The 22,405-nt window shown below is 47.2% G+C and overlaps 2 protein-coding genes across 16 annotated transcripts in view; one reads left to right on the top strand and one right to left on the bottom strand.

Annotated features, from left to right (window-relative positions):
- NHSL2 (NHS like 2) overlaps positions 1 to 22,405 on the top strand; it is a 302,976-nt gene that overhangs the window by 266,335 nt on the left and 14,236 nt on the right. For 10 of the 15 annotated variants that reach the window (XM_086388887.1, XM_086388885.1, XM_086388889.1 and 7 more), the window contains one exon: positions 21,887 to 22,042. The exons of the other annotated variants lie outside the window; for them this stretch is intronic. In XM_086388887.1, the coding sequence (XP_086245013.1) occupies positions 21,887 to 22,042 (156 nt within the window). The remainder of the gene's footprint in view (positions 1 to 21,886; positions 22,043 to 22,405) is intronic. 15 annotated transcript variants of the gene reach the window in all.
- On the bottom strand, positions 17,064 to 21,708 carry RTL5 (retrotransposon Gag like 5). Its single transcript, XM_086388904.1, has 2 exons — positions 18,084 to 21,708; positions 17,064 to 17,639 (listed from the first exon to the last, which is right to left on the bottom strand). The coding sequence occupies exon 1, from the start codon at positions 21,395 to 21,397 to the stop codon at positions 19,673 to 19,675; it is 1,725 nt and encodes a 574-aa protein (XP_086245030.1). The 5' UTR covers positions 21,398 to 21,708; the 3' UTR covers positions 17,064 to 17,639; positions 18,084 to 19,672.

Here is a 22,405-nt window from a genome sequence, read left to right on the forward strand (position 1 = left end):
CTGATGACTAAAGATGGCAAGCATCTTTCCATGTGCTTACTGGCTGTGGATGGCCGTTTATGTATGTTCTTTGGAGAAATGTCTCCCCATTTGTACATTATGTTAGTATTTGTCTTTTTAGTATTGAGTTGTAAGAGTTCTTTATATATTCTATTGATAAATACAAGTTCCTTATCAGGTAGATGATTGGCAAATATTTTCTCCAGTTCTGTGAGTTGTTCTTTTCACTTTCTTGATGGTGTTGTTTGAAGCACAAAAGGTTTTTTTTTTTTTTAATGAAGTACAGTTTACCTTATTTTTTTCTTCTGTTGCTTGTGCTCTTGGTGTCATATCTAAGAACCCATCTCCTTGTCCCTTAACTTCGAGAATGACTCTTCTGGCCATCACGCTGAGAACAGATGGAAGGCAGGGACGCAGAGTACCGAGCAGAGGCAGAATGAAAGTGGCCATGAGGGGTCACTCTGAGCACTCAATGCAGAACCTCGACCTCCTGATTGAGGGCTGGGCTCCAAAGCCTACAAAACGGCCCAGACCCGGACACAAGCATTTACATGCTGCCCTCATTTTCTTGCCTTTCTTTTATGCAAATCCTGCATGCACGTGGTTGGACAACTCAAATGTCTGGAAAATAGGCTCAGATGTGGATGGCCTTGGGTGGCTAGGGAGGAGCCCCTCTCACACTAACTCAGTGTAGGACCTGAGAAGACACCTTTCCTCTTTCTGGGCCCCAGTTTCCACATCTCTATTATGTGAGGGGCTGGACTTGGGTCTCTGGCTGTGCACACGCTTCTGGGTCTTCACTTTCCCAGTCTCACAGCGTAGCTAAGTGAGGCTGGCAGGAAAGATTTGTTGTGGGAGTGAGAGCAAACCACAAAGCAGTATTTACAGTATGATCCCATGCTTTGTTTGGCATCGGAAAACTTCCGGAGAGGTACACCCAAAGTATCATCAGTGCTTGTCTCTGGCATGTGGAAGATGATGTGTTTTTTTTTTCCTCTTTCAGTTTGCTTGTATGTTCTGATTTTTCACTTTGATAAACATGTTTTGCTTTTGTAACAAGGAAAAAAAGAAAAGCATAAGAGGAAGAAAGTAAAATTGACATTTTAAAATTAAATTTTATTTATTTATTTTTGGCTGTGCTGGGTCTTCGTTGCTGTGCGGTCTTTTCTCTAGTTGTGGTAAGCGGGGCCACTCTCTCATTGCGGTGTGCTGGCTTCTCATTGCAACGGCTTCTTGTGGAGCACGGGCTGTAGGAGTCAGGCTTCAGTAGCTGCAGCGTGTGGGTTCTAGGGCATGGGCTTCAGTAGTTGTGGCACACAGACTTGGTTGCTCTGCAGCATATGGAATCTTCCCATGTCCTCAGCATTGGCAGGTGGATTCTTAATCACTGGACCACCAGGGAAATGCTAAAGTTGACATTTTTTAAAGAGAGAGATTGCCTAGAGGTCAATAACAGGGAAGGGGAGCAAAAAAGGTAGTCTCTACCAGAGCCAGTAGGAGCACGTGCCAACACACCTTTCAAAACATGAGGTGCGCTCTCCACCAAGGGAGGTTGCATGTCCCAGAAATTGGACTCTGAGATGGAGATGAGTGTGCAGGAAGTTTATTAGGGAGGATCTCAGGATCTGCAGCTTTGGAAAGAGGGTGAAGAAGCAGGATTGTGCAGGTGGGACAAAGCGCACTGCTGTCCTAAGGCCTTGCTCAGTCAACCTAAGCGGGAGTCTCTGGCTCTGAGCCGGCAATTCAGAGTTGGCCTGACTGGGGATGAAAGAGCCACCCTAGGAAGAAGGTATGACATTTGACAAGGAATCCCCACAGATTCCCCAAAGCAAAGGAATCCCCAAGGAAAGCAAAGGAATCCCCAAAGCAGTACAATGCTGCCTAAGGCAGCTCTGTAAACACTTAGGAGACTAAATTGTTTGTCCCTGAGGTGAGATCTGGGCAGGACATCAGTGTCTGCTATTAGGAGACTGCCTGGCAAAGGAGACCTCCATGAAGGGCAAGGCTGTAGGTTAGAGGGGTTTTCAAAGAGGAAAGCATCATTTTTGAATTCAGATGCCTGGCTGCCCTCCCATTCTGAGCTCTAATCTCTATTCCGATTTGTCTCCCCAGGCAGTGACCTTTGAGGGCCACTGATGGGCCAGCCTTGAGTTTAGGTGCTTTCCACGATCCACAACACTACTCCCAGCTTTATCTCCTAGGATACTTTCATTGCTCTGGAATACAGACAGAATGGAAATATTCTGAGCACATTTTATCAATGAGGAATCCTAGGTTCAGAGAGGAGACCCAGCTAAGTTGTGATGACTTAGGCTCAGAGCCAGCTCTGTCCAGCCCCAGGTCCCACCTTCCGTGTCCCTGGTGACACAGCTGCCCAGGCTTTCAAGTGATTTGTTTTGTGATCAAATGGACAAATCTGTTCCTTCTCGTTATTGCCAAACCAGTTTGTTCCCCATGCCCACCAATCAGTTTCCAGATGAGCCCGCCTCAATCCTGCAAATCACAAAGTGCACTTTTACTTAGTTGATGCAATATAAAATCGCCCTTCCTGTCCTGGAAAGCTGCTCTCTTTGGAGGGGAGCAGAGCTCTCTTGCACCTGAGCCTCCCCAGTTTGGGGGGACATGGGAGGCTGAAGCCAGTCTGGCTGAGTTAAGCTTGAGTTAATCTTATTAACCTGTGAGATCGATTGGCTGAAGGCACCAGGCAAGTGACAGCACAGGCACTAATTCAGTAGTGACCAGAGCAGCCTGACGGCCAGGGACTGATGTATCAGTCCTTTTTTTAATGGATGGGATTGCATTTAGCTAATTGAGTCTGAGACTGGCGTGAATATGCCCTCTCTTCAGGCAACCCCCTTGTGACATGGTGCTCCTGGGTGGATGTTCTACAGAGGGAATAGTGAGGGAAGAAGAAGCAGGTAGCAAGTAATGCCCCCTTCCTGTAAGCACACTGTAAGGACTGGTTTGGGGACCCAGATACCTAACTTGCATGCTGCTCTCAGGAAGCAGTGGTTCCCAAATGTGATCCTCACACCAGCAGGGTGAGCATCCCTTGGCGACTTGTGAGAAATGCAGAATTTTGGACTCTACTCCAAACCTACTCGATTATAAACTCTGGGAGTGGGGTCCAGCGATTTGTGTTTTAAGAGGCCCTCCATGAAATTCTGATTCTCAGTAAAGTCTGAGACTCACTGAAGGAGTTATGAGCGCAAACTCTGGCACCAGGCAGCCTGCGTTACTAGCTATGACTTTGGACAAAAGACCTAACTTTTCAGTATCTCAGTTTCTTCATCTGTAAAATGGGGGCCATAATAGTACCTGCCTTACAGGGTTCACAACAATCCTGCAAGATTAAACTTACAAAGTGCCTAGACCAATGTCTGGGACATGGTAAGAGCTATATTTATAAATGTTGTTTTTGTGTTGTTCAGTCACTAAGTCATGTCCAGCTCTTTGTGACCCCATGGACTGCAGCACTGGCACCCCACTCCAGTACTCTTGCCTGGAAAATCCCATGGACGGAGGAGCCTGGTGGGCTGCAGTCCATGGGGTCGCTAAGAGTCAGACACGACTGAGCGACTTGACTTTCACTTTTCACTTTCATGCATTGGAGAAGGAAATGGCAACCCACTCCAGTGTTCTTGCCTGGAGAATCCCAGGGACGGGGGAGCCTGGTGGGCTGCCGTCTCTGGGGTCGCACAGAGTCGGACACGACTGAAGTGACTTAGCAGGGCAGGACTGCAGCACACTAGGCCTCCCTGTCCCTCATCATCTCCCAGAGTTTGCCCAAGTTTGTGTCCATTGAATTGGTGATGCTGTCCACCCATCTCATCCTCTGCCACCCTCTTCTCCTTTTGCCTGGTGTAACATTTATATATGTTAACAACTGTTATTGTTGGAAATAATGGAGCCTAGGGCTTCTGTCTACTCCTTCAGCATGACAGTGATTCTAAGTAAAAAACAGGGTTGTAAAGTTCCTATGATTTGATAAGTAAAAAAAATAATGGTACAAAATTGTATCTTTACTGTTATTGTACTTATGTAAAACTGTGTATGCACATGAACAGGGTAAAATCATGGGCAATTTCTTTCTCTAATCGCAAACATTTACATGTGATTAAATATATCTTTGGAATCAAAATATTAAATAAATCAGATTAGATAAGAAAAATGTATTTCATCATAGACAACCAATGGGTGGAGTTGAAGAAAAGACTGCTCTAGAGCACTCAAGGTATAGTTGCCATATGTTGTCCTATCTCCATTCAGGTACAGGAGGGCAAAACTAAAGTCCCTCAAGGTTAAAATGGAAGAGATGTGAGCCAGAGTCTGGTCCAAATAAAGAACCTCAATAATGGCACCAAAGATGGCTGGGAGGTGGGCATGAGGGCTGGACAGTGAACTCATCCTCAGAAAGGGAGAAACATTCCAGCTGAGACTCAGCATGGCCTTGGGAGCTCAGACCTTGCTGATTTCTTGGAAACATCTGAATATTTGGTGAGAGCTTCAACTAGATCTCCATCTCTAAAGGGAATAAGTCCAGCTAGCTGGCATGTCTATATCCCCATCTTTCCACCTGCATATATATTTAGGTACCAGAGGACTCCTGATTGGACTGTAAAATCCTAGCATAAGGTCAAAATAGCTGACTTTAGGATCAAGGTCGAGGTCAGATTGCTGGGGTAGGTATGTAGTAAGTTGGAAACTTCAGGCAAGTGTGCTACTCTCAGCTCTACTTTCCTCTTTTAAACTCTGCTACTTAGAACAACGACTCTCCAGTTAGAGTTTACTAAGATCTCTACAAGCAGTATTTCTTTGTACCTTGGTAACCAGTTTATTTTTAAATGGTAGCATATCTGTTGATACATGGTCACTATGGAATCTACTAAGACATACTAGAATTTCTGCAGTTTATCAATTAGCTACCATGATCTTGGGCTTCCCTCGTGGCTCAAAGGTAAAGAATCCGCAAGAGACACAGTTGATCCCTGGGTTGGGAAGATCCCCTAAAGAAGGAAATGGCAACCCACTCCAGTATTCTTGCCTGGAGAATCTCATGGACAGAGGGGCCTGGCACAAAAGGGCTGCAAAGAGTCAGACAAGACTTGGTCACTAAACAACAACAATGCTGATCTCATCTTGTGGCCTTTGTTTTGACACTTGAGTATGATATTGTGGTACACTTCTGACTTACCAAGGTTCTTTTTCATGTATATAACAGCTTTACTGAGACATAATGCATGCATTTACCATACAGTTCACACATTTTAAAATGTACAATTCAGCGGGTTTTAGTATATTTAAAAAGTTGTGCAACTGAACAAGAGTTCTGCAGCAATCGCCCCAATCTTGGAACATTTTCAGTACCCTGAAAGAAACCTTAAACCCCCTTCCCAGCCGTAGATAACCACTAATCTACTTACTATCTCTATGGATTTGCCTATTCTGGGCATGCCGTGTAAATAGAATCATTCACTATGTGGCCTTTTGTGTCTGGCTTCTTTGGTGTGGCATAATGTTTTCAAGGTTTATTGATGTTGTAGTATGTCTCATTACTTCATTCCCTTTTATGACTGGATCAGTTCAGTTCAATTCAGTTACTCAGTTCTGTCCAACTCTTTGTGATCCCATGGACTGCAACATGCCAGGTTTCCCTGTCCTTCACCATCTCTCAGAGTTTGCTCAAACTCATATCCTTTGATTCAGTGATGCCATCCAACCATCTCGTCCTCAGTCGTCCCCTTCTCTTCCCGCCTTCAATCTTTCCCAGCATCAGGATCTTTCCCAATGAGTCAGCTCTTCTCATCAGGTGGCCTAAGTATTAGAGTTTCAGCTTCAGCATCAGTCCTTCCAATGAATATTCAAGGTTGATTCCCTTTAGGATTAACTGGTTTAATCTCCTTGTTGTCCAAGGGACTCTCAAGAGTCTTCTCCAACACCACAGTTCAAAAGCATCAATTCTTCAGTGCTCAGCCTTCTTTTTGGTCCAACTCTCCCATCTGTACATGACTACTGGAAAAACCATAGCCCTGGCTATATGGACCTTTGTCAGCAAAGTAATGTCTCTGCTTTTTAATGCGCTATTTAGGTTTGTCACAGCTTTTCTTCCAAGGAGCAAGCATCTTTTAATTTCATGGCTGCAGTCACCATCTGCAGTGATTTTGGAGCCCAGAAAAATAAAGTCTTTCACTGTTTCCTTCATTTCCCCATCTATTTGCCATGAAGTGATGATGCCATGATCTTAGTTTTTTGAATGTTGAGTTTTAATCCAGCTTTTTCACTCTCCTCTTTCACCTTCATCAAGAAGCTTTTTAGCTCCTCTTTGCTTTCTGCCATAAGGGTGGTGTCATCTGCATATCTGAGGTTATTGATATTTCTCATGGCAAACTTGATTCCAGCTTGTGCTTCATCCAGCCTGGCATTTCACATGGTGTACACTACATATAAGCTAAATAAGCAGAGTGACAATATACAGCCTTGACAACAACGACCAGTCTGTTGTTCCATGTCCAGTTCTAACTGTTGATTCTCAGGAGGCAGGTAAGGTAGCCTGGTATTCCCCTCTCTTTAAGAATTTTCTACAGTTTGTGATCCACACAGTCAAAGGCTTTAGCATATGACTGGATAGTATTCCATTGTATGACTACACCGTATTTTGTGTTTTTTTTATCTATTCATCAGCTGATGCACACAGGTTGCTTCCTCTTTTGGCTATTGTAAATAATGTGGCTATAAATATTCATTTACAAGTTTTTGTGTGGATGTGTATTTTCATTTCACTTGGGGGTATGCCTAGTAATGGAAGTACTGGATTGTATGATGACCCCGTATTTAACATTTTGAGGGACTGACCATTTTCCAAAGCAGCTGCACTATGTTGCATTCCCACCAGCAGTGTGTAAGAGTACCAGTTTTTTCAATCCTCATCAACATTTGTCTGACTTTTTAATTCTAGCCATCCTAGTGGGTGTGGAGTGGGATCTAACTGTGTTTTTTATCTGTATTCTCCTAATGACTAATGATGCTGAACATCTTTTATGTGCTCATTGGCTATTTGTATATCTTGGAGAAATGTCTAATCAGATCTTTTACCCATTTTTGAATTCAGTTATTTGTCTTTTTATTACTGATTTGTAAGAGATGTTTATATATTCTGAATACAAGTCTTTTATTAGATACATGGTTTGCAAATATTTTCTGGCATTCTGGAGGCCATTTACTTTTATGTATTTATTTATTTATTGTTGTCCACCTTAAGTCTTTGTTGCAGTGCATGGGCTTTCTCCAGCTATGGCAAGTGGGGGCTGCTCTTTAATTGTGGTGTGTGGGCTTCTCGTGGTGGTGGGTTCTCTTTGTTGTGGAGCATAGGCTCTAGAGTGTGCAGGCTTTAGCAACTGTGCGTGGGCTCAGTAGTTGTGGGGCACACACCTAGCTGCCTCGTGATATGTGGGATCTTCCTGGACCAGGGATGGAACCTGTGTCCCCTGAATTGGCAGGTGGATTCTTAACCACTGGATGGCCAGAGAAGTCCAGGCTTTTTTACTTGCTCAATGGCATTATTTATAACACATTTTTTAAATTTTTTAATAAATTCCAGTTTATTTTTTCTTTTGTTATTTGTGCAATGTGTCACAACTAAGCAACTGTTGTATAATCCAAAGTCTCAAAAATTTCTATATTTCCTTCTCAGTTTTATAGTTTTAGTTGTTATGTGTAAGCCTTTGATCTAATTTGAGTTTAATTTTGTGTAAGTGTAAGAAAGAATTCCCAAGTTCATGCTTCTACATGTGGAGATCCAGTTGTCCTAATACCACTTGTTGAAAAGACTGTTCTTTCCCCATTGAATGAATTTGGCACCCTTGTCAAAAATCAGTTGGCCATGAGTATTATTTCTGGATTCTCAATTCTGTTCCATTGATCTATATTGCTATCCTTATGCTGCTGCTGCTGCTACGTCACTTCAGTCGTGTCCAACTCCGTGCGACCCCATAGACGGCAGCCCACCAGGCTCCCCCGTCCCTGGGATTCTCCAGGCAAGAACACTGGAGTGGGTTGCCATTTCCTTCTCCAATGCACAAAAGTGAAAAGAGAAAGTGAAGTCGCTCAGTCGTGTCCGACCCTCAGCGACCCTATGGACTGCAGCCCACCAGGCTCCTCCGTCCATGGGATTTTCCAGGCAAGAGTACTGGAGTGGGGTGCCACTGCCTTCTCCGATCCTTATACTAGTAGCACATTGTTTTAATTACTCTGCATGTGTGCTCAGTTGTATCCGACTCTTTGCAACCCCATGGGCTGTAGCCCACCAGGGTCCTCTGTCCGTGAAATTCTGCAGGCAAGAATACTGGGGTGGGTTGCCATTTCCTACTCCCAGGAGCTTTGCATAGAGTTTTGAAATTGGTGGGAAGTGTGAGTCCTCCAACTTTGTTCTTTTTTTAAGTTTGTTTGGGTCCCTGGAATTTCCATATGAATTTTAACATCAGCCTGTCAATTTCTACAAGGAATTCAACTGGACTTCTGATCCAAATTGCATTCAATCTGTAGATCATTTTGGAGAGTACTGCCGTCTTAACAATGTTAAGTATTTGGTCTTTCCATCTGTTTCAGTCTTCTTTCTTTTGTAAGTTTTCAGTGTACAAGTCTGGCACCACTTTTGTTTAATTTTTTCTAAGTGTTTTATTCTTTTGATGATACTGTAAATGGAGTTATTTTCTTAATTTTACTCCAGATTGTTCATTACACGTATATAACAATACAATTTTTATATTGAGTTCATATTCTACAACTTTGTTGAATTCATCCACTACTTTGAATAGTTTTTAGTGGATTCCTTAGAATGTCTATGTACAGGATCATGTCATCTGTCCTTCTTCCTTTCCAGTCTTTCCAGTGCCTTTTATTTCTTTTTCCTATCAAATTGCTCTGGCTAGAACCTCCAGTACAATGTCAAGCAGAAGTGGCAAGAGAGGATACCCTTGTCCATTCCTGGTCTTGAGGGAAAACTTCTAGCATTTCACTATTTTGATGTTCTTGTGGGTTTTTCACAGATGCCCTTTGTCAACTTGGAAAACTTTCTTTCTATTTCTATTGGTTGACAGTATTTTTTTATCATGAAAGGGTGTTGGATTTTGTCAAGTCCTTTCTCTGTGCCTTGAAATAATTATGTTTTTGCTTTTTATTCTGTTGATATGCTGTATTTCATAAAATGATTTTCAAACATTACAACAACTGTGCATTCCTGGGATAAATCCTACTTGGCCATGGTGTGTGATCCTTCTTTTTTTAATTTATTTATTTTTAATTGAAGGATAATTGCTTTACAGTATTCTGTTGGTTTCTGCCATATGTCAACATAAATCAGCCATAGATATACATATGTCCCCTCCCTCTTCAACCTCCCTCCCACTTCCCACCCCATCCCACCCCTCTAGGTTGTCACAGAGCCCCAGGTTGAGTTTCCTGAGTCACACAGCAAATTCCCACTGGCTCTCTATTTTACATATGGTAATGTGTATGTTGCTGGATTTGGTTTGCTCATATCTTGTTGAGGATTTTTGTGTCCATAATAAGAAGAGATATCAGTCTGTAGTTTTCTTGTTATGTTTTGTGTCTATTTTTGTTATCAGGATAATACTGGCCTCATAGAATGAGTTGAGAAGTATTACCTCTTCTTCTACATTTTGAAAGAGTTTTTTAAGAATTGACATTAATTCTTCTTTAATTATTTGGTAGAATTCATCAGAGAAGCCATCTGTGTCTGGGCTTTTCTTCATGGGTAGTTTTGATTATTAATTTAATCTCTTTACTTACAACAAATTTATTTGGAGCTTTTGTTTCTTCTTTGTGTCTTTTCAATAGTTTGTGTCTTTCTAAGAATTTATGCATTTCATCTAACTTGTATAATTTATTGTCATACAATTGTTCATAGTATTCTTTTATAATCTTTTTTATTTCTGTAAGGTGGATTGTAATGTCCCCTTTTTAATTTCTGATTCAAGTAATTGGGATCTTCTCACTTTTATTCTTGGTCAATCTAGCTAATCAAAGTTCTTTTGAATTCTCATTTGATCCTCAGTTTCTTTCTGCCTATGTTTGGGAGACTTGGCCGAAGAGTTCTTGGAGACCTAAGAACATACATATATTTCTTTTATAGTCAAAAGAATAAGTCTTCTTCACATTCCAGCACATGAAGCTCTCAATCTAAACCCCCAAAGCGTACTATTCTGTTCCCTTGGCTAACTGAGGCAGATTCATTGTGAACCAGCCTCTTTACTAGCCCCTGGCTATAGTTCATAAGACTATCACAATCTCAACTGCTCGTTTTAGAAATTAAGCTGCAGCCCTTTTAGTACACTGGCCATCAGCCAAGTATTGCTTATTTCTGAATAAATATGGGGACCTGGGGAAGAGCAGAAGGCAGCAGACCCTGGCTAGCTAGAAGCCCCAAGCAAAGCATTGTGAGTAGACCTGAGGCCTGGTCTTGATAAACAGTGCTCTTTGAGTCTTGAATGGGAACAGAGGCAAGTTAGAAAGGCCAGAGGCCTACTGCTGTTCTGACCATTTGTCTCCTTAGCCATGGCACCCAGACTGTGCTGCCCTGGTTGGCAGGGATTCAGCTGACAGGTGGCAAAGTCAGGAAGTCAGGAAAAGGCATTTGGTGTTTTGGGAAAGTGCCAATTTTGACTGGTGGTCTCGGGTGCATAGCACAGTTGGTGATCTTTCCCCTCTGTGCAAGCCTTAAGTCTGACTGGGGTGTTGGGGTTAGAAGCATCTATTATCTCAGAAAATGTCTTTGAGCCAATAAAATGTTCGCTTAAAGATTATTTCCAGACTAATAGGAAATCTGTATGTGCAAGCAAGTCCAAATTTTAAAAGGGAGCAAAACCCACTGAGATTTCACTGGAAAGGAAGTGGCAACAAATCAACTCTTAGGGATGAGTGTGTGGTGAGCTTGAAATTCAAACCAAGTGTGACAGCCTCAGCCCCACCCTGGGCTGCTGACTCAGGACCAAGAGGAAGAAGGAGCTGCCAGACTTCATGATTTCTGTAAACAGTTCTTGAAAGAGAAACCACACACTTGTCTTTCTGCCAGCCCCCAGCTTCTCCTTAGAGCTTAAAATACAGCTATTGTCTTTTCTGTGACACTATAGGGCAGGGCTTCTCAACTTTAGCTCTGTGGACCTCCAAGCAGTTTGTGGAAAGAATTTAGGGGGTCTATGAACTTGGATGGGAAAACTATTTGATCCTTTTCCACTAATCTCTAACAGAAATTGAGCATTTCCTCAAATTGGGAATGTAGGCAGCAAGCCATAATAGTATTAACAGTATCTGTGACTTTATCTGCAATAGAAATCACAAATATTTTCATATCAGATTACAGTTATTGTATCTCTGAAAAGTTATTTATGCTCATCATCACTTCAAAACTTCTAATCTATAGACTTGCCACTCAGTCTTGTAACTTAATGCATTATTAAAGTAATATAACTAGATCACAATTTCTTAAAAGTATTCTTATAACCATTTCAATATGATTCATTTCCTTTGTAATTGTACGCATTATATTTTATGATCTGAAAACCATATTCTGAGGTCCAGAGGTTTGCCCAAACTGCTAGAGGGACCGATGACCAAAAAGAGGCTGAGACCCTCGCCCTATATCTCGGTGCTCTCCTACTCCACTGGCTTCATTTCTGATCTACAGAACTTTCCTTATCTTACTGGAGGGCTCAAAAGCACTTGTGTGCTAGTGCTGTGACATTAAGCAAATTCAAATTTCCCTGCTGCTTCTCAATCTGCAAAGTGGGGAATAATAACACTACTGACTTACCTACTTATATAGGGTTGTTGCAATGACTCAATGAGTTAATACATGTAAAGCACTTAGTCCCCAACAAACAGTAACTGCTCATAAGTATTAGTTATTTTTATTATTGTTGTTCATATCAATTATCTCACTAATATATATATATATATATGTCAGTCATTTCACCTCTCTAAGCTCTATAGAAAAAGGAAACTGGAGCTTAGAGAGGTGAAATGACTGACCCAAGGATACACACAAAGAAATGGTAGAGTCAGAGGTCAAAGCCAGGTCTGTGTGATTCTAAGGCCAGCAGAGGTCTCTCTTCACCACATGGCTGATTAGAAGCAACTGCCCATCTCCCCCAAACAGATGGAGACCATCAAGGAGGGAGTCGTTTGGGGATGAACAACAAGCTCTGCACACTCCTGATTTCTCTTCCCCAACTTATTCCTACTGTCCACACCTCCAGCTTGATGGGGGGAGGGGGTGCTCCCAGCTCCACTTATATACCATCAGCCCTCAGGGAGATCTCAGATCTCCCCTCCTCCCAAAGTCTACTGCCAGTGCAGCCCCTACATGTGAAGGGGACAAATGAATACCAAGCTCATTTGGGGTCATGAACCAGCCTCTACTCAAGCCTTACAGAGCATTGGAGTTGGGGGTAGGGGAGCAACTGGGGACTCAGAAATGGATGAGCTTGTCTGGGCAGTGAAAGTGGCATCAAGAAGGAAGTAGTCTGGGAGCAGAGGAGATCACCAGTTGGAGTGGGGCCAGGAGTGCTTATGAATTTTTAAGGCAGAGGGAATAGGCCATGCAAAGGGCCAGAGGCATAAAAGAGTCTGATATGTAAGGAAAGAAGAAAGTAATTCAGGATGTCTGGGGTTTGGATTGAATGGAAGAGGGAAGAAGGTTGGCATGGGCAGATGAGATGGCAGTTTATTTATAACCAGATAGTAAGGAAGGCTGCAGCCATGAAATTAAAAGATGCTTGCTCCTTGGAAGAAGAGTTATGACAACCTAGACAGCATATTCAAAAGCAGAGACATTACTTTGTCAACAAAGGTCCATCTAGTCAAGGCTATAGTTTTTCCAGTAGTCATGTGTGGATGTGAGAGTTGGACTATAAAGAAAGCTGAGTGCAGAAGAATTGATGCTTTTGAACTGTGGTGTTGGAGAAGACTCTTGAGAGTCCCTTGGACTGCAAGGAGATCAAACCAGTCAATCCTAAAGGAAATCAGTCCTGAATATTCATTGGAAGGGCTGATGCTGAAGCTGAAACTTTGGCCACCTGAGGTGAAAAGCTGACTCATTAGAAAAGATCCTGATGCTGGGAAAGATTGAAGGCGGGAGGAGAGGATGACAGAAGATGAGATGGTTGGATGACGTCACCGACTCAATGGACATGAGTTTGAGTAAACTCTGGGAGTTGGTGATGGACAAAGAGGCCTGGTGTGCTGCAGTCCATGGGGTCCCAAAGAGTCGGACACAACTGAGTGACTGAACTGAACTGAGTGAGGAAGGTCAGAACCTGGTCCACAAATGTTCCAATAGAAGAAGGAGAGCCGTTGAAAGGTTTTTATGTAGCAGCAACAGGACCAGATTTGCCTGTTCAAAGAACCATGCCCACCCACCCCACAAGCAAGCTTGCAGAAGGTGGATTGATTAGAAGGGGTAGAGACTAGAGGCTGGTTAGACCAACAGGTAGCGCTACTATAAAGAACCTGCCTGCCAATGCAGGAGACAAAAGAGACTAGGGTTGGGAATATCCTCTGGAGAAGGAAATGGCAACCCACTCCAGTATTCTTGCCTGGAGAATCCCACGGACAGAGGAGCCTGGTGAGCTATTGTCCATGGAGTTGCAAAAAAGTCGGACACGACTGAGCAACTAAGCAACAACAAACAAGACCAATCCGGAGGCTACTTCAGTAGTCGGCGGAGAGATGAGGCGGGGCTAAACTGGGAAGGGAGGAGCCTGGAGCTTCTGACATTCCCTCCGGTTCAGCCTCTGCGCTAAGTGGTGAGGAGGAGGTGGGATCAGGACCACAATGGCTGGCGGTGCTTGCCCTCCTCAAGTTTCGTTGTGTTTGGAAAGTCGTCTTCACACCAGAAGACAATCTCTATGAATTCACAGGCTAACACCTCCAAGAGCAGAATAAATAAATAGCCAGGGCCCTACTTTCTGGCCCTGCCCTCCTAGGAGAGTAGCTGAGATGAGGGGCCCCAGCTCTACCCCTCTGCGTGGCAGGCAGGAAGGAGAGAGGGGCCTCGAAGAGCAGGTCAGAGCCGGCCCTCAGTCAAAGGAAATATCCACCCTCCTAAGCCTTTCAGAGACTGTTTTCTTCCAAGTAGGTCCCGCTGTTACCAGGGCAACGAAGAACCCTGGGCTTTGTGTTTCTGTCTGTGGAGTCCCTGGGGAGAAGTGATCTGCGGAGCTTTCCCTAGTCTAGGCAGGAAGCAGGAAGTGCTAGCTGGAGGTGGAGCCCCTACTCCCATTTAGAGATAATCTCTTGCCTTGTTAATGCTTTTCTTCATCCCCTGGGAGGAGCCAAGGCCCCAGGGAAGTCAATTCTGGCAGCCTAGGCTCCGGTGGACCTGGTTTCTCAAGGCCAGGCCCATCTTATGGCACACCTCTCTCAGGAAGTGCAATCTGAGCAAGTGTCCTGGAGGGGGAAGCTCATACCAGGCCATGCTACGTGGTGGGGGATCACTGCACAAATATTTCCTGATCCCATACTACACGCTAGTGCAGGATCTCCAGGCTGGCTCCTGCTCCAGGGAGCTCTATGGGAAGGCTCAGAACCAAACTGGCCACTAAATGTTACCTGAGCTGGTTGGTCTCCAAGGCTCTTTTCTGCACTGGGCTGTGCTAGTCATTAGAATTGCCTAGGGAGCTTTTTAGAAATACAAATTCCTGGAGATTCTGATTCCAACAGTGTGGGTGTGAGTGGAGGGTGGAGGCTAAGAGTTCTGGACGTCTAATTGCTAGACCTCACAGTTGAACTCTGCAGATGGAGCAAGTGACCTTAAGCTGCCTCTTCTGGGCTTTTGTTCTATTTCCTTGTTTGGGGCATGCAAATGGGCTTCTGTGAGATACAACCTGCTCACTTCCACTGGGCAGCCCGGATCCCAGGTACGGCCTGCTGTTTCCTGAGTCCTGCATGCACGCTGTTGCAGCAGCCCTGGACGGTATTAGCATTTCTGGCACCCATGGCACTCTGCTGATTCATCCTGAGCCCCCATCACCTCAGGCCCCCATCAACTTTCAGTTTTTTTTCACAACTTTCTTCTCATCCACATCTTCCCCACTCAGGCTTCTGCAGATGGTTTTGTGAACTTAACTGCAAGATCTCACTGGTGCACCTAGTAAAGGTCATTTCAGCACATCCTTCCAAGCTAGACTGGGAGCGGGTGGCTCCTGATTCCATTTTGGAGGGGGTCCTCTAGTCCTCCAACTTAATGCCATCTGCTAATGCCCTTGGCAGCCTACCTCTAGGTCTCCATCCAGCAGCCCATGTATTCACTCACTTCTTTGTTTATGTACTAAACTGGGGTTGTGATCCTACTGTGTGGATCATGAAATGCTAATACCTGTGCTGAATAGCTGTGTGCTGGGTCCAGGGGACTATATGGATGAGGAAGCTATGTCCTAAGCAGGATTGGGAGTCACACAGGGTCCCAAATCCAGTCAGTGGTGTGACCAGACTGGAATACAGGGCTCTTTTTCCTATTCTCACAGGGCTCCCCACTGCAAGGGTTGGCAAGGCTGAGCCTGCTCTTACTTGCCCCCGCCTCCTTTGACAGGCCATCACGTATGCAATCTGGGATCACCTAGCTCTCCCTGAAATGGCATGAGAAACTCCATTGGGTGCTGGCGACTTTATCTGATCCCCTAAAGCAAAAAGGGGAGCTCCAGTACTCACTGATGCTGCTCATGGCCCCACAGCCTTGTCCTTCCCCAAAAGGGGCAGTTGTCAGCTACACACTCATGCATACTCATCTACATAAACTCAGCCCTGCCACTGGCCTGCTGTGCTCTTCAGGCCCTTCCCTGAAGGACAGAACTGGCTGGTTCTGGAACTTCCAGAGATCGGGCACCTGGTTGCTTTGGCAAAGACCCAGAATCCAGTCAGGTTGAGGCTTGAGCGTGTCGGGGGGCTTTCTTGGGAAAAGGCTTGGAGTATCAGAATTGAGAGAGTATAAATCTGGGAGACACAATGACGAGTCCACCATGCCACCTAATATCTCTGAAATTCAGGTCCCTCAGTTCTAAAAGAAGACACCATTACTTTCTTCACTGAGTGTGGGAATGAAATGTGAAAGTGCCTGGCACATGGTCAGAAACACGCTAGTTTCCTCCCTCTTTTCTCCCTCCTTCCCTTTGTTCCTTCCCCATAAAGAGGCAAAGCAAGCACACATCTGATGCCAGGCTTTGTTTCTCACAGCATGTCTGTACGGTGGTGGGCAGGGCAGGACAGACCCTGTTGGAGGGCCAGTAGAGGGAGGCGGAGAGGGGTGAAGCATCCCTAGAGCTGAGGAATGGGCAGCTGTGGTGCTATGATAGCGCCACTTAGCAGCTGTAAACCTTGGGCCAGGCTTTCTCGTTTCTAAGCCTCAGTTTCCTCATCTGTAAGAGGAGAGTGAGATGAGTGAGATAACGGGTGTGAGGTGCCTGGCAGAGCCACTGGTAGGGACTCCATAAGCGTTCTCACCCACTGTCCCAGGTGGGGAAAATTCAGCTCATGGCTGGGAAACTTGAGCAAATCCCAGAATGGGATTCAGTTTCTTCTGACCCCACAGTCTGTGAGGAGCAGTGAATTCTTGCTGGACAGTGTCTGTGTGGACTTGCTCTGAGAGTGTATTTAAAAATCTTCACCAGCTTTCTCATTGATGTCCCATAGCACCATCTAGTGCCAAGAAGTGGAAGGGCCTTCCCTCCTTCCCCTCTCCCTCCCTCCAAAGTCGTGCGTGCGCGTGTGTGTTGTGTTTGGAGGCCAGGGGGACTGCACTGTTACAGGATGGTAAGGCTAGGTCACTCGTATCTTTATATTAGTGGAGAACTAATGCTGTTTTTAAAGATGCCTAGTCCCTCCACTTCCCTCCTGACAGCTTCTGCCATTCACAGATTCAGTAGGCTGGAGCCCTTAGTTTGAAGGACTCCAAGGCTTCAGGCTAGGGTTGATCCAGGTGAAGTGCCTGGGAAGTACCTAATGCCTCCTAGGTGGTCTTCTGTGCTTGCTCAGTAACCCAGAGAGACACAGTCTTTACACACCCTTTATCTTTTTATTGAGGAGAAAGCTTTAGCATACAGAACAATTTCTCATCTTCACAACACAGTAAAACAACAATAACACAATAACACATTGGTTTCAAACGATTTCTCCCCGGGTCTCTGGGAATCCCTGGGCTGCCCTCATACCCCTGCATGCATACGCCCACCCCCACCCACCCCTCTTTAAACCCAAGAAATAGCCCAAATCCCGTAGTTCCTCTTACAGCTCTTGTGGCTGTTAGATCACAATATTGAAGATCTGAGAAAGGAGGGGAAGAGGGTCAAAGGGGAGCCCAAGCTCCCTTGCCACCAGAGGGCCACAAACCAGCTCACTGCTCATCTGTTCTTGCCCTGGCCGAAGCTACATGGGCTCAGGATGAAAAGCACCATGGGAACAGGCAGGGCCTGTGATGAGGGGTCCCTGGAAGTGTGGGTGCAAGGCACCTGTCCTTTGGACTTCTCTGACGGACATGGGCAGCAAGGCCAGCATGTTGACCATCAGCAAACAGAGTCCACAGCCTTGAAGAATGGCAGGCTTCCTTCTGGAACTCTCTCCTGAGAAAATAGCTGAAAAACAGACAAAATTTTCTTTACAAGGTTATTTACTTTTGAACTGGTGGGGATGGGGAAAACCAGGCAATTGACGTGTCCAACACATTAGGAGAAAGCTCAAATGTTATTCTGTCTGTGTGATTACATAGGTGGCAGCCATTTTAAATCCTGCTGATCAAGAGCTCGCAGATCTCAACTTTGAAAAGACATGGCAAGAACACACTAGAAAGAAAGGCAGCAAAGTGTTAAGAGTGTGGCTCATCTGTGTGGTGGGATTCTGAATGTGGCTTTTGGATCCCCATCATTTCCTCTATTTGCCAAATTTTCTATAATGATTATGTATTACTTTTCTATTTGGAGAAGGGAGTAGCCTTTTTAAAAGATAGCAACAGGTTATAGGAACCTGGCTCCACCAATCCCCAGGCTGAGAAATGTGTGAGCAACAGAAGTGCTTCTTACCTCCCACTGATGAATAGAGACCTCACCGGAAACCAGTCGGAGGACTGGGTTTCTCTGTGACTCCTCTTCCTCCTGCTCCTTTTTCTTGCCTCTGAGCTCAAAATCCTAAGGCTGGGCTGAGGTTATCTGTCAGACTCCAGTGAGGAACAGAGGTTTAATTTACTATGTTTTCTTCCGTCTGGCCACAGACACTTTGGCTGCACTTGCCCAGCTACCAGGCCCTGTGCAGGAAGCCCAGTGTGGAGGGCAGTTCAGGCTATCAGTGGATCTGGCTGCCATTCTGTGGCCAGAGTAACATAGTATGTACTTTTCACTGCTGGACCCAAGGCCAGCAGCAGGTCTCTGTGAAGGCCCCTAGGTTAGGACCCAGAAGCCCCAGGAGTTACTAGGAGGCAGTCAACCTCTTAAACCTCACCATCTGCTCAATGCCCAGCATCAGGCTATGGCTCGCCCCTCATGTGAGAGACATGAGGTCATCCCGGTTGCAAAGCTGCAGGAGGCACAGTCTCTGTAGAGAGAACCTTCCTCTCTCCTCTCAGAACTAAGGAGTCCTTCACGCTGGAGTTGAAGAGCAGGCTTTGGACCTCTCTCTCTCTGGCATTCTGGGAAGGAAAGGAACCCCAAGGATGGCAAATCTTCTGCCAAGACCTATGGCTGGAGACTGCAGTCCAAGGCCTGGCCAGGGGAGGAGACCACCATCCCTAAGGAAAGAGTCACTCCTTACAAGGTCAAATTGAAAATTGAGTTGTTGCTGCTGCTTTCTCCTCCTCCTCCCCGACCTAACTGCCTACCCTTTAGGCAATGCCAAGGAAAGGAGTAGGGCATGGAATATTGGGCTGTGTCCGCTAGGGATGCCCAGGAGAGCAGTGAAGTAAGAGGAAAGGGTCCCAGATCTGGTGAGCTCTGAGGCCCTAAGCCCATGGTCTGTGGGAAGGTGGAACCAGCTTGCTCAGTCAGTTGAAGACAGGTCTCAGCTGGGTGATCCATTGGACATGTGGCTTTGCATTCTCTCACTGGGCTAATTGGAGGGCCATTTTCAGGGCCCTCCTGCTGGAGGGGTGACCTGAAGCAAGTGTAGGCTTCCAGGTACGTTTCTTGATAGCATCCTGCTGTCCACCAATTATACCTAGTAAGTGGCTTCAGTGGCTTTAGAAGTTCAGTGGAGCCTGTCTGGGGCAGAGCAGTGAGCCACTGGGTGAAGTCCAGGTTATCCAGCCAGAGGATTAAACCATAGAACACAGTGTGAATTAACACAGGAGAGGTGAGGGCTTGGAACTAGAGGGGAAATACAAGAGGGTGACCAGTTCATTTATGAGAACAGGCCTAGAAACCTGCTCTCTAGATCCTGGCAGGTATGAGCAGAGTGCACACTAAGAGGACAGCTATCACTGCGCCCTCCTTTGCCGAGTGTCACTCCCCAGTCAAGGTCACAGGATGGTCTGGAGTCCTCCAGGTCTTCTTCTGGTTCTGTAGGTCTGGAACTCCCTTAAGTACTGGTCAGTGAATGAGGCAGGTGTGGCAGCGAAAGCAGGGGCAGGGAACACAGTGGAAGGGTGTGTTGTAGGGGAGGGGGCAGCTCACTCCAGCTCTCACACGCGAATACGGCCCCGTGCAGCCCGGTGGCCCCCCTGCCTCGGAGTGAGGCGAAATAGCACTGGGGGACGGCGTCGAATTTGGCGTTGCCCCAGGCGACCTGCGCGGCGAATTAGCGGCGGCGAACTGTAGAATGGTGAATTGATACCTGGAAGGCCCTCCAGAAGTGGGAGTCGATTCTGGTTCCTCCGTCTGCTGGGCTGTATGATGGGAGGCGTCACATCTAGGAAGTTTTCATGATAGTAGCCGGAAGTCTGGGATGAAGCGTTGGCGTAGGTGGGCTCCATCTCCATCAGTTCATCCAGGTCATCATCTTGGGTCTCATCCTCTGTCTCCTGCTCCTGCTCGGGCTCTTGCTCGGGCTCCTGCTCTGGTTCCTGGAGGCCACCCTCATGTTCCTCTTCTTTCTTATCCTTACTCTGATCTTCCTCCTCCTTCTTCCTCTTCTTCCTCATCCCCTCCTCTTCCTCCTCTTCTTTCTCCTCCTTTTCTTCCGCTTCCTCTTCTTCCTCCTCCTCCTCCCCGTCCTCCTCCCCTTTCTGTTTCAGCTCCTTCCTCATCTCTTCCTCCCTCTTCCTCCTCTTCTCCTCCTCCTCCCCGCTGGTCTCTTGTTGGATTGCTCTCACGCGCCTCCGCTGGTCCTTGTTGAGAATCCTGCGCCTGCGTGCCTCTTCATCTTGATCCCCACTGTGGCACTCTTCTCCCTCTTCACCTTCGAGATTACGGTCTGCTGCAAAAGGGAAGAAGATATTGCGAACCCCAGGGAGTGGCATTGGCTTGGGGACACGCACTTTTCTTTCTATCTCCACACACTCGAGAATCAGCTCGTCCAGGTCGGCCATTTCAGTTGACCATAAGAGCTCCTTGCGGAAGAACTCTGATAAGCCTTTGAGGAACTGGTTTTGAAGGCGGCAGTCATCCCAAGACAAGAATTGAGCCAGGAACTGAAAAGCATCTGCATAGCTGCCCAGGGTACAGTCTCCCTGCTTGAGCTTGCGGATGGCTTTTTTTGCCACGCTTGGGGGAATGGGGCCACAGAATTGCTTACGGATTTCATCTAGGAAGCGCGGAAAGTTAGCATGCAGGGGGCTTCCTTCCTGGGTGACTGAGACGGCCCAGTCCTTGGCTTCACCAGCGAAAAAGGAGATCAGAAAGGCCACCCGCTCAGCGCCCCCGGGGAAATGATCCTCATGGTCGGCTATGAAAGTCTCTAGCTGCATCAAGAATTCAGCCAGGTAGACTGGGTCGCCCGAGAAGGGCTCTATCTCAGGCCGCTCCAGCGGCGGCAGAAGAGGCTGCGGGGGCAGCTCCTTGGCCGGAGGCGGGGGCAGCGCCGGCGGGGGTGGACTGGGCATTGGGGGTGGGTCGGTGGGTGCGCCGGAAGTACTGCAATCCTGGATCACGCTAATCAACAGCTCGTCCGGGGCATACTCGGGCTCGGTGCGCGGGGGAGGCCAGCACAGGAAGGGCAGTTCTCCCTCGGGAGCGGCGTCGATCTCACTGAGCGGGAACTCAAAGTTCTCCTCAGAAAGGGCGGGCACCCCGGGGACCGGCCAGCGCATGTAGCTCGAGACATTGCCCCGCAAGGAATTGACCTCGGCCAGGGCTCTGCCGAGCTGAAGGCCCAGATTGGCATTCTCCCCGCGAAGGGCATTTAATTCTTCTCGCAGGGCCACGTTCGCCATGCGGAGGCTATTGAGATTCCCGGCCGCCTCGGACATCAGGACTAGCCGGGGCTCTGGGGCTGTGAGCAGGGGTGGGATGGGGAGATAGGGCCGTGAGAGGAGCCGGGGGCCGCGGCGGGGCGCGCGGGGGGCCGAGCCACACCCACTGGAGCGAGCTCGGAGGGCCTGGAGGCTCCGCCCGGGGCGCGTTACCTCGTCCCGGGGATCGCAAAGGGCGGGCGGCGGCGGGAGCCGGGAGGCGCCAGGCGGAGGAGGCGGGCGGCGAGGCAGCGAGGCGGCAATCGGGCGGGCGGAGGCTGGCGGCGAGGTAGGGAACTGACTGCGGCACGATCTGTCGAGGAAAAATCTTGCGGCTGGCGCGTCCCCGCCTTTTAAGCGCGGCCCGCGCCACCACCCCCCACCCCCGGCAGGGGCGGGTCTTAGGGAACCGCGGGAGCCCACTGGCCGCTGCGTGCCGCCCCCCTCAAACCACCCCCCGCCCCCCCCCGCTTGGCAGCGCCTCTCACTGCCTCTCTCCTTCCCTAGCTGCAGCTAACTCGGGTCGGGAAAATGCGACAGCGACTGCCCACTCGAGGTCGTCATGGCGACAGCCAGTGAACGTGTTCCTCTCCTCGGGCAGGCCCCCGAGTGTAGAGGAGCTGCTTCGCGAGGCGCAGCTCAATCTCCAGAGCCTGTTGCAAGGTACTGAGAGGGAGGGGGGCTGCGGCCAGAGGCCACGGGCCCAGCAGCGGCTAGAGGGAGGCGACGAAGAAAGGACAGGGACCCGCGAGAGAAAAAGAGAGAATAGTAGAAAACCTATTGAAAAACAAAAGACACACTTGCCATCTTTCACCTTCCAAACTACTGACTCCAAAAGACCCTAATTTTAAGGCTGTTTACACCCCTTGCTCCCCCCTTACTTTTTTTCAGTTCACTTGTCTCTGGGGGAAAAGCCGAGACAGAGCCATGAGTCAAGTCATTTACAAAGAACACCAGATGAGAGACTCCAAAGAATGTGGGTCCACATACCCTCAGGTCTTCTCTTGCCACATCACCCAAGCCTTT

This window comes from Bos grunniens, chromosome X (assembly GCF_055505025.1).
Source record: "Bos grunniens cultivar Pamir isolate PY7600 chromosome X, Bosgru_T2T1.0, whole genome shotgun sequence".
NCBI lineage: Eukaryota > Metazoa > Chordata > Mammalia > Artiodactyla > Bovidae > Bos > Bos grunniens.